Source organism: Chiloscyllium plagiosum, chromosome 9 (assembly GCF_004010195.1).
Source record: "Chiloscyllium plagiosum isolate BGI_BamShark_2017 chromosome 9, ASM401019v2, whole genome shotgun sequence".
NCBI classification, from domain to species: Eukaryota; Metazoa; Chordata; class Chondrichthyes; order Orectolobiformes; family Hemiscylliidae; genus Chiloscyllium; species Chiloscyllium plagiosum.
In genome coordinates, this window is record NC_057718.1 from 8,488,835 (window position 1) to 8,499,288 (window position 10,454).

At 43.5% G+C, this 10,454-nt stretch overlaps 1 protein-coding gene across 1 annotated transcript in view; it reads left to right on the forward strand.

Annotated features, from left to right (window-relative positions):
* nmbr (neuromedin B receptor) overlaps positions 1 to 9,371 on the forward strand; it is a 33,524-nt gene extending 24,153 nt beyond the window's left edge. Inside the window, exons 2-3 of the mRNA XM_043696749.1 lie at positions 8,346 to 8,409; positions 8,922 to 9,371. Coding sequence (XP_043552684.1) covers positions 8,346 to 8,409; positions 8,922 to 9,308 — 451 coding nt within the window. The 3' untranslated portion in view covers positions 9,309 to 9,371. The remainder of the gene's footprint in view (positions 1 to 8,345; positions 8,410 to 8,921) is intronic.
* Positions 9,372 to 10,454: the final 1,083 nt, after the last annotated feature.

Sequence of the window (10,454 nt, forward strand, 5' to 3'; positions counted from 1 at the left end):
TTTCTGCGTGAAGTCTGCATGCTCTCCCCATGTCTGCGTGGGTTTCCTCTGAGTGCTCCACTTTCCTCACACAGTCAACAGACGTGCAGGTTAGATGGAGTGGCCATGGGAAATTCAGTGTTGCAGGTCTGGGTGGGATGCTCTTCGGAGGGTCAGTGTGGACACGGTGGGCCAAATGGCCTGCTCCCACACTGTCAGGATCCTACGATTTTATGACTGTGTGTCAGCAGACAAGGGAGTGAATGTCGAAGATGACATGAGGTGGAAAGTTAAAAATCACACAACATCAGGTTATCGTCCAACAGGTTTATTTGGAAGCACAAGCTTTCAGAGCACTGCTCCTTCGTCAGGCATCACAACCACCGGCATCTCCAAATCATGAAGTGGAAAGCATTTCACAATGCATTGTAGTATTAATATATGCAAAAGCTTTGCAATGTAAATGGATCCTCACTTTCCCTTCCCTCTTTAGAATGCCTTTATATCTATATTTGTGCTTGTGTAAGGATTAGCCAAGTACACACTTCTGAACTGGCAGCTTCTGATTAAACTGAATCCCACCACGTGACAGCCCCATTACTGTCTCTTTCAAAGCTCTGGGGGCAGACGGAGCTTTAACGGGGGAGTTAGACATTGAAAATATTGACCTGGAGCATGAATTAATCAAGAAGGAAAGCTTGATGGGATTTTCGAAAGCCAGCTGTGTCTTGAGGGAGCATTGTTCAGTGTAAAACATATCTGAGCTGTTTCTACTGTGGATAAAATCATTTGTATTCAGAGGTTTAAGCATCTTTATCACTACATTTCTGGCTTAGAGATTTTGTATCAGTGTACCTTTCTGTTGGACGGCTGTAATAACACAGGCATGGGAGCACAGTGGTTACATTGCTGGAGTAACAGTTCAGAGGACTGGACCAGTGACCTGGAGCCTTCAGTAAATAATCCAGTCACAGAAGCTGGGGAATGTGAAACCAATGCTGAATTGAATCTGGAACTTAAAAATTCACAATCAGTAATGGTAACCTAGGTTTACTGGATTACCATGATCACCAGTCTGGTTCATCAAGACCTTTTAAGGGAGGAAATCTGCCATCTTTACCTAGTTGAGAGGTAAAGGGGCTGTAGTTTTTCCAGCCCTTAGGGCAGCTCCCTCAATTCAGAGAGACGACTGGTGCTGGTTTAACCCGAGGGTCACTGTGCCTCAGGCGAGGAGAGAGGTTGAGAAGGAGAGTTTATCATGGTGACCTCAGCCAATGTGGGAATTGAACACATGGTGTAGCTTCACAATACAACCCAGTCAACTGAACTAAAAACAGGGAGGTTTGGCTAAAACAATATAAAGCATGAATCAGACCACACCTCAGATATTGTAAATAGTTTTGGGCTTCTTATCTAAAGATAAAAATAGACATTGGGAGTAGTCCACAAAAGGTTCCTCGGGTTAGTCCTGAGTATGGAGGGATTATCTGAGGAGGAGATGGTGTGGAGATTTGGCCTTTACTCATGAGCATTTAGATGATAAAGAGGCAAACTTATTGAAACAGGTAAGATTCTTAGTTTGTTAAATTTAAGTCTAGAGTTCAGAAGCTTTTAACTTGTCTAATTGAAAGATGAGTGCTCATTCTGGAGATTGGATTGAGCTTTACTAGAAAAGCATGCGCTGGTCACCTGATTCTTCTTTCTTTCTGCAATGGTTTGTGCGATTGCAGTGAGGCTAAAGTCAGCCTCAAGGAAGATTCTGAACTGCATTCTAACTGTGGCTGAGAGTGTGATTGATGCAGGATAAGTTCAGGTTAAGCAGTGCCTGATGTATGGTGGTTGCCAGCAGATTCTGGAGCTGCAGCCCACTGTAAACATCATAAACCAATTGATTTGATATAGCAGACTTATAGGAATGGGGACAGAGGCTGCATTCTAGTAAATAAATCATCCAGAACAAATCTCCATGTTCCAGCAGAACAGGAGTGGTGTGCATTAACTTGGATTTCCATACCAGAGATCAGTAGGGCTCCTGGTATTTAACTGGGCAGACGTTACTGACAGTAACGGCATTGTGCCATAACAGCTATGGCACCATGGTAAATAGTGTCATTGCTATTGTTAGGAAATGGTGGATGGAAAGGACAAATATTTTGCTTCTGTCATCACTATAGAGGGTGCAAAAACATTCTAGCAACGGTTGTAAGTTAGGAGGTAGAAAGGAGAGAGGAATTTGGTCAAATTACAATCATGATGGCCATGATGCCGAGGAAACTGATGGAACTGTGGGCAATTAAATCCCTGGGTCCAGATGAACATCACTCTTGGGTCTTAGAAGAGGTTGCTAATGATGCAATGATGCTACTTTTCTCAAACGTCGCTACATTCAGGACAGGTTCCATCAGATTGGAAAGTAGGAAATAAAGCATTTCTAATCAAGAAGGGAGACAGTAAACAGGAAACTATAGGTCAGTTAACTTGACATGGGTTGTGGGGTATATGTTTGAATTGATTATTAAAGAGATTGTAACTGCACACTTTGAAAAACTCAAGGTGATCAGGAGGAGTCAATATGGTTTTGTAAAAGGAAAGTCACATTTATCCAATTAATCAGACTTTTTAGAAATAGTGATGTGTGTTGCAGATAAAGGAAATCTTGCAAATGCACTTCACTTGGATTTCAAGAAGGCATTTCATAAGGTGCCACATCAAAGGTTATTGAAGAAAATAAAAACTGATAGTGGGCTGGGTGGAAAGAAGATTGGCTGGCTGGCAGAAAACTGAGTATGGGCAGTCCACATCTTGTGAACAGGTTGTGCTCTTAGTGCATTTTAGATTAGATGAGATTACTTACAGTGTGGAAACACACCCTTCGGCCCAACAAGTCCACACCGCCCCGCCGAAGCGCAACCCACCCAAACCCCTACATTTACCCCTTACCTAACACTACGGGCAATTTAGCATGGCCATTTCACCTGACCTGCACATCTTTGGACTGTGGGAGGAAACCGGAGCACCCGGAGGAAACCCACGCAGACACTGGGGGAACGTGCAAACTCCACACAGTCAGTCGCCTGAGGCTGGAATTGAACCCGGGTCTCTGGTGCTGTGAGGCAGCAGTGCTAACCACTGTGCCACCGTGCCGCCCAATTTGTAGGTCAATTTGTACCCAAGTCAGAATGCAATGCAGGACAATATAAAGTAACTGTTCATAAGTACAGGAATATTCATAAGTTAAAATGACACCCCTGTATGGGATCACATTTGTATGTATGAGCATTCAGAAGTTAGATGTTTGTAAGTTGGGAACCCTATATGCATAAAAGGATTTTTGTCTGATTGGCAGAATGTGACAAATGGACTCAAGTTTTTTAAACTTGCCGTCAGTGATGTAGGTGAGGGTTTGGTTAGCACTGCTGCCTCACAGCGCCAGGGACCCAGGTTCAATTCCACACTCGGCTGACTGTCTGTGTAAAGTTTGCACATTCTCCCCGCATCTGTATGGGTTGTCTCGGGTGCTCTGGTTTCCATCCACAGTCCAACAATGTGCAGGTTAGGTGGATTGGCCATGCTAAATTGCCCCATACTGTCCAGGGTTGTGCAGGCTGGGTGAGTTAGCCATGGGAAATGCAGGGTTACAAGGATAGAGTGAGTCTGGGTGGGATGTTCTTCAGTGGGTTGGTGCGGAGTCAATGGGCTGAATGGCCTATTTCCACATTGTAGGAATTCTAGAATTCTAAATTCTCAGATAAGGTGGGGAGGAAAATATGTTGTGAAGAAGATGTAAGGAGTTCACAGATCGATTGAGTGAGTAAATTTCGGGCAGATGGAGGGAGTGTATGAAGCTGCCTCCATTTGGAACAAGAGATTTTCCCCTTTAATGCCAAAACACCACTCAGGCAGTTTTCCTGATCGTATTGATGTGGCTTTGTCTATACTTCCATGACCTGCAGCGTTATTGTGTTTGCATAAATGTTGTCAACTGGGACCCAAAGGATTAGCAAGTTCAACACCCTCTTCAGAGAGCTGAGTTCAAAACCAAGGCTCACTAGGGACAAGCAGCACTGTTGAAGGTTCAGTTTTTAAAGGTGAGACATGAGATTAAAGTCTCAGGTGATGGAAAAGATCTTAAGTTTTTTTTTCAAAGGGAGAGTTCTCCCCCCCAATCTCCTGGGTCGATATTTATTTCTCAGCCAATACCCATGGCAGAAATAAAAGCAGGAAGTGCTGGAAACACGGGGGCAGCACAGTGGCAGCATCTGGGCAATGGCCTGTTTTCATACTGCTGCTCATGATCACAATTGGTGCCAGCATCCTCTTGAAGCTTGGGAGGCTACAGGGTCCGTGTGGGAGGGGAAAGCTGCTCCTTGGTCCAACAAGGAAGATCTCTCATGGTTAACTAGATCCAGTTTAGTGCCTGTTTGTGACTTGTTAGAGGTTACAATGATATGGTAGATGTTAGTACAGAGACTTTGAGGAAGATCAGATCTTGGGTCTCACTCCTTTGTGATTCTAAGCTGCTCATAAGTCTACATGACATCTTCGTGGTGGGCGGTGCTTGTGGAATTCCTCTGTGTTAAACCTTTCCGACCCATCTCCAACAAAACAGAGTTTACATTTCAGGTCAATGGCCATTCATATAAACTGACCAGGCTTTAAGATGTAGCTGCTCTGGAACTGGTTACTGTGTCTAGTCACGCACTGCAGTGGCTGTTTGTTGAATCTTGCTTTACAGACATGGCTTGACATCCTTGCTATAGTACAATGATCACTGTAATTGAGAAGGGCCCTGTTGGCTGGAGATGGTGATTGAGATGCCCTGAGACTATTGAGTGAACGCCATTTTTTTGAATGCAGGTTTAAACATGAAATCTTAATTAGCTGGTGATGGCACTGTAATAATCTCTTCAGCGATGTCAACCCTGTGGTGATCTGAGGAATGAGCTCCTGAGTTCTGGCCTTGCTGAATTTCTTTGTGAATCACGCATTCTGACTCCAAATCCTTAATTATATTCAACGCTGGATGGTGTTTGTTGGGAATGCCTGCATGCTGGTTTTGGTGCCCTCAAGTGTCAGTTAGTGTGGGTGCTGGTTTGTTATTTGGGGCAGCATGGTGACTCAGTGGTTAGCACTGCTGCCTCACAGCACCAACGACCCAGGTTCGATTCCAGCCTCAGGTGACTATCTGTGTGGAGTTTGCACATTCTCCCTGTATCCGTGTGGGTTTCCTCCCACAGTCCAAAGATGTGCTGGTTAGGTGAATTGGCCATGCTAAATTCCCCATAGTGTCCAGAGATATGCAGGCTAGGTGGATTAGCCATGGGAAACGCAGGGATAGGGTAGTGGGTGAGTCTGGTTGGGATGCTGTGATCTCGATGGGCCGAAAGGCCTGCTTCCACACTGTAGGGATTCTAAGACAAGCACCTCACCCCTGCCAGACATTAGCTCAAGACACAATGGTGGCAGGAGGGGGTCTTTAGATAGCCATTAATTGTTCAGTTTGTTGCAGGGCAATGATGGGCCTTACCCAGGGTAGAGAGGAGAAGGCTGTGAGGTCATTACACAATTCACTCTTATCTGATTAAATGCTTGATGGGAGAGATTAGATTCCCTCCAGTGTGGAAAACAGGCTGGAGCATTCGGAGGAAACCCATGCAGACACGGGGAGAATATGCGAATTCCACACAAACAGTCACCCAAGAGTGGAATTGAATTCTGGTCCCTGGCGCTGTGAGGCAGCAGTGCTAAAGACTGTGCCACCCATACTGCCCATGTCATGTTGGGTGTACAATCCAATAAAAATCCCTCCTGTACAAGAACTCACCATTGAGCAACAGAATAACCAGAAAGTGATCCTCTGTGTCCTCCTTGTTTTGATGATGCTGTCACTTTAAAAGGTTATTTTGTCCTGCTTGTTTTTGAAAGGATGTTGTAAGACAGAGAGGACAAACTGTTTCTAAGAAAATAAACAATTTGTGAGACCTTTGAAAGTTGGAACAATAGAAGCTGCCTGGGTGTGGCCAACTTTATCCGAGCAGGCTTTCAAGATTTTTTTTAGTTCTTAGGTTTAGTTTTAAACAGAAACCATTCGCATCTCAAAAGAGTTGGAAGCTTCAGTGAATGACTTGTAGCTGCCACTTTCTCTGAACCTTCCCTTGATGTTTCTTCCTCCTGGATTGGAGAACTGCATCTGAGAATCTGTGTCTGAATTTGCAAAGGGGTGTGTTTATGGGCTGATACTATACTGGAACAGTTAATTAGCAAAAGGCACTGTATCTATTTTTCGGTTAAGTTTTCCAATAGCTAAGTTATTCTAAAGTCATCTTTCTTTTGTTTGCATTTTAACTACAGAGTTTAAATAAATTGTGTCTTGCTGAACATCAAGCAGCCTGATCAGTCGCATTATATCTAGAATGTAGCACTTCACATTTGCCTGTAAATAAGAAAAGGTTAGGGTCTGGGCTATCTTCATAAAATATTTTCAGGGGGTTTGGCTTGGTCCAAAATACTTTGCACCCTCTTCCTGAATTCATTCATCTATGGCTGCACCCCTCATTGATCTGATGTTTCAGGTGAGTGTAATATTGGCCTCCCAGTGGCACTGCCATGAAATAGAACCCCTGAGCTCTGACTGACCAGCAGCTTTGAGGGGACAGAATCCCCACTGCCTTTACTGTCTTTGGTCCCAGCTGAAGACCCACCGTTAAATGTTAAATGTCCCGATTGGCACGAGATATACTTGGCCTTCCCATAAAATAGCCACAAGGGGGATTTCACCAGCTCGCTGGAATACTTTGCCCTGCATTTTCTGCAATGTTCAGTTCTGGGAACTAAACATGCAATCCATAAGACCACAGGAAACAGGAAGAGGAATCGGCTGTTTGGCCCTTACAGCCCTTACATGTGGTTCATGAGGTACATGGGAAAGTGAGAATGAAAAAGAGCCTGATATTGAAAACACACACAGATACGTACATACACACATAGACACAGACACACATATATATAGACACACACACAGACACATATGTGCACAGAATCAGACATACTCCGACACATACACACACACACAGACACGTATGCACATAGACACAGAAACACACATGCACAGACACATATACACACCGACACAAACACACATGCACACACACACAGGCACACATTGACATACACACACAGGCACACACACAAAGTGAATGTATACACACACACACATATTTACACACAGTCACATATAAACACACACAACACAGATACACACACACATACACACACGCACAGAACTATAATCCTCTCCTTCATTGAAGAAGATTGGTCTCTGGTGAATTGAAGGTCACAAAATAGGATGAGATTTTTATTCTGGCTGAATCAGTTGTGAAAACTAATAGAGAATGAGTTTGTTTTATCCTTGATTACATGGATTTGTAGTGAAAGATGGCTGCTCACACACAATATAAACACCAGCTTGCAGTGAATTCCCCTGTGAGCTATTTCTAGGTTTAATGTTTGACAGCAATACATTAACACGCTGAGGTTAGTAGCTCGATTTTGTTTGACAGTCTGGTAGTTCAGGATATGTGGATGACCATCAGGAGGAGACCTGTGCAGCCTGTCCCCATACAAAAGTGGTGGCCAGCGACTGAACGTCATGTTGGAGTAGCAAAGAACCAGATTAAAAACCAAATCCTATTAGAATGATTTGAAAAAATTGAAAGATTCCTCTCCAACCCTATTTAATTGTCTGATATCTGGTCCCAGAGATCTTTACAGACTTGATTTTAGCATAATGAGCATGCATGTGTTAAATGTAGAAGTTGACTCAACATCAGCAGTCACATACTATTGAGACTCCAAGAAATAAAATATTGAAGAACTGTCCTTAGGACCCTATAGTACAAAGATTAACATTCTGTACATTAGTGTGTGGATAGATGGGTTCACTAGAACTCTTCCTAACATTTTCACATTGCAGTGGCAACAAAAGCCTGGGACAGTAAGATGGTGTGATGGGATAGGAGGATGAAGTGAATTGGACTGTCGAGATATTTTGGATCAGGTCGCATAGATTCAATGATCTTCCTCACTGATGCCCTAACTGCAATTTTACCACTTGAAGTGGGAACAAAGAAAGGAACTTGAGACTTGTAAAGATTGGACAACAGACCTGATTCAATCAGGAAAAAAAACCCACTTAGGTCATGGAAGGAGAGATGGTTCAGGAAATGAACTCAAGGAGATGATGAATTGGCCTTTTTGGTAATTATTATATCTGAAGACAGAAGAAAATTACAAAAAGCAAATGATAAAAAGTGACTGATAGGTGAACATGCTTACTGAGTTATGAACCATAAAACCATTTTGTTCAGAATTTCACTAAATGATGCATCATTGGATATAAATGAAATTATTTATATGCCCTTTGTAGCAGTGGTCATTTAGGCTTTGCATTTTTCTGTTTAAATTTGCTAATTTGTGTTTAAACGTTTAATCATTGACAGTGAATTGAGAGATTTGAGGAAAACTCCATTAATAGTAACTGATATTGAAAATCCTTTGGGTTAGCTTTGTTTCTGCAGTGATAATTCTCACGATTATCTAGCTAGCTGCCTTCAATGGTAGACTGACAAAAGGAGATGGTTCAGTGCACAGCAGGAAGGGTAACTACTTGGAAAGGACAAGTTCAGGGTTTAGATAGGGATCTGGCGGGGGGGCAGTTTTCACCATGCTGTACTCAGTTGCAAAGGAATACAATGGATTCAACCTCTCAAAAGTTGGGGGTAATTGTTATCACTGCGCGCTGTGGGTGTTGGCACGGTTGGGGTTGAAGAGGTCTTTTGAGTTGACTGTGTATGAACAGGCACCATTACTGTTGGTGTTGCTTGGCATTGCTTGTTCTTTCCATTGAGTTCACTTTTCCCTATGTTCGCTCTTTCCTTTCCCAGATGGAAACCCGAAAGCGCCTGGCGAAGATTGTGCTGGTGTTCGTGGGTCTGTTTGCTCTCTGCTGGTTCCCCAACCACGTGCTGTACATGTACCGCTCCTTCCACTATGGCGAGATCGACCCCTCCCTCGGGCACCTCATGGTTACCGTGCTGGGCCGCGTGCTGAGCTTCTCTAACTCTTGCGTGAACCCCTTCGCCCTGTACCTTCTGAGCGAGAGTTTCCGGAGGCATTTCAACGGTCACCTCCGGTGCCAGAGGCGACAATCGCACTTCAGTTCCAACAGCTACTTCCAGAGTACGTCGGCCATGAGGATGACATCTGTACGAAGCAGCAATAGGAACACCATCAGCAATGGCCACAGCCTCAAGCAGGAGTCAGTGGCATAAAATGATCTTCCATTGTACTTCATCTCTACGTAAGTTCAGTCTTGAGGCTATTGCCATCTCCCTGCCCATCGCCCCTCCCACTTCATTGATCCAAACGCTATCTGACTTTTTGGGAACCAAAACAAAGAATGAGATGACACTTTGGATCAATACACATTGCCTTTCAAACCATGAAACTTGAAAGTTTTCCCTCTCTCTCTGATGAATGGAGATACCTGTGAGATAAGTTTGCACGTCTCACTCCTAATCTCCAAGGATATGGCTCAATGTCATGGGGGGACTCAGAATTCAACATCTGTTGGTGTCATAATGATCAGATTTTGCTTCAGGATTATCCTGAGTGGTACACACATGAAAAGAAATCCCTGATCTTTATCTTGTCATAGTTTATACATGAGGTGTTGAACATAACTTAGTTGGAAGTAATGCTCTAGCTTTGCAGTTCCCTTGTGGTACATTCATGATTGTATTTTGATTAATGAGATTGGCCTTTATTTTAAATACTTGGAATAACCATCTATCTTTCTCCAGTCTTTCTCCATTGCTGAGCCCTCAGAAATCTAGGGAGCAGTCATTGGATTTGTCCAAGTCTGCCTCCTAGGGGCGAAAATCTTCAATAGCACCTTTTGCAATCTCATCATAACACTCTACAGCCAGCTATGTATTTTTTGAAGCGTAGACCCTATTGAGATGTAGGAAATGCAGTTGCCAAGTTGTGCACAGCAAGGTCCCATGAATATCCATTTCATGATGTGCAGGTAATGAGAGGAGATGGTGGTGGAATGGTGATGAGTTATCCAGGGTTGAGGCTAATTCCCTGAAGAAGTCAGTTCAAATCCCACCATGGCAACAGTGGAGGTTAAATTGAATTAATAGATCTCAGTTAAAAGCTAGTCATATTACCAGTGACGATGAAAAAGTTCTATTTATTTTTCTAAAACCCCACTTTTTTCATTAATGCACTTTAGGAGAGGTAAAGTCATCATAGTCCAAGGAGGACAAAGGGCTGCTCTGTCATTGCTACTGATTTAACCTGAGGGTCACCATGCCTCAGGTGAGGGGAAAGGTTGAGTCCTTCATGGGGTAACCTCAGCCATTGCGAGAATTGAACCTATGCTGTTGGTGTCATTCTGACAACCTTCGAGT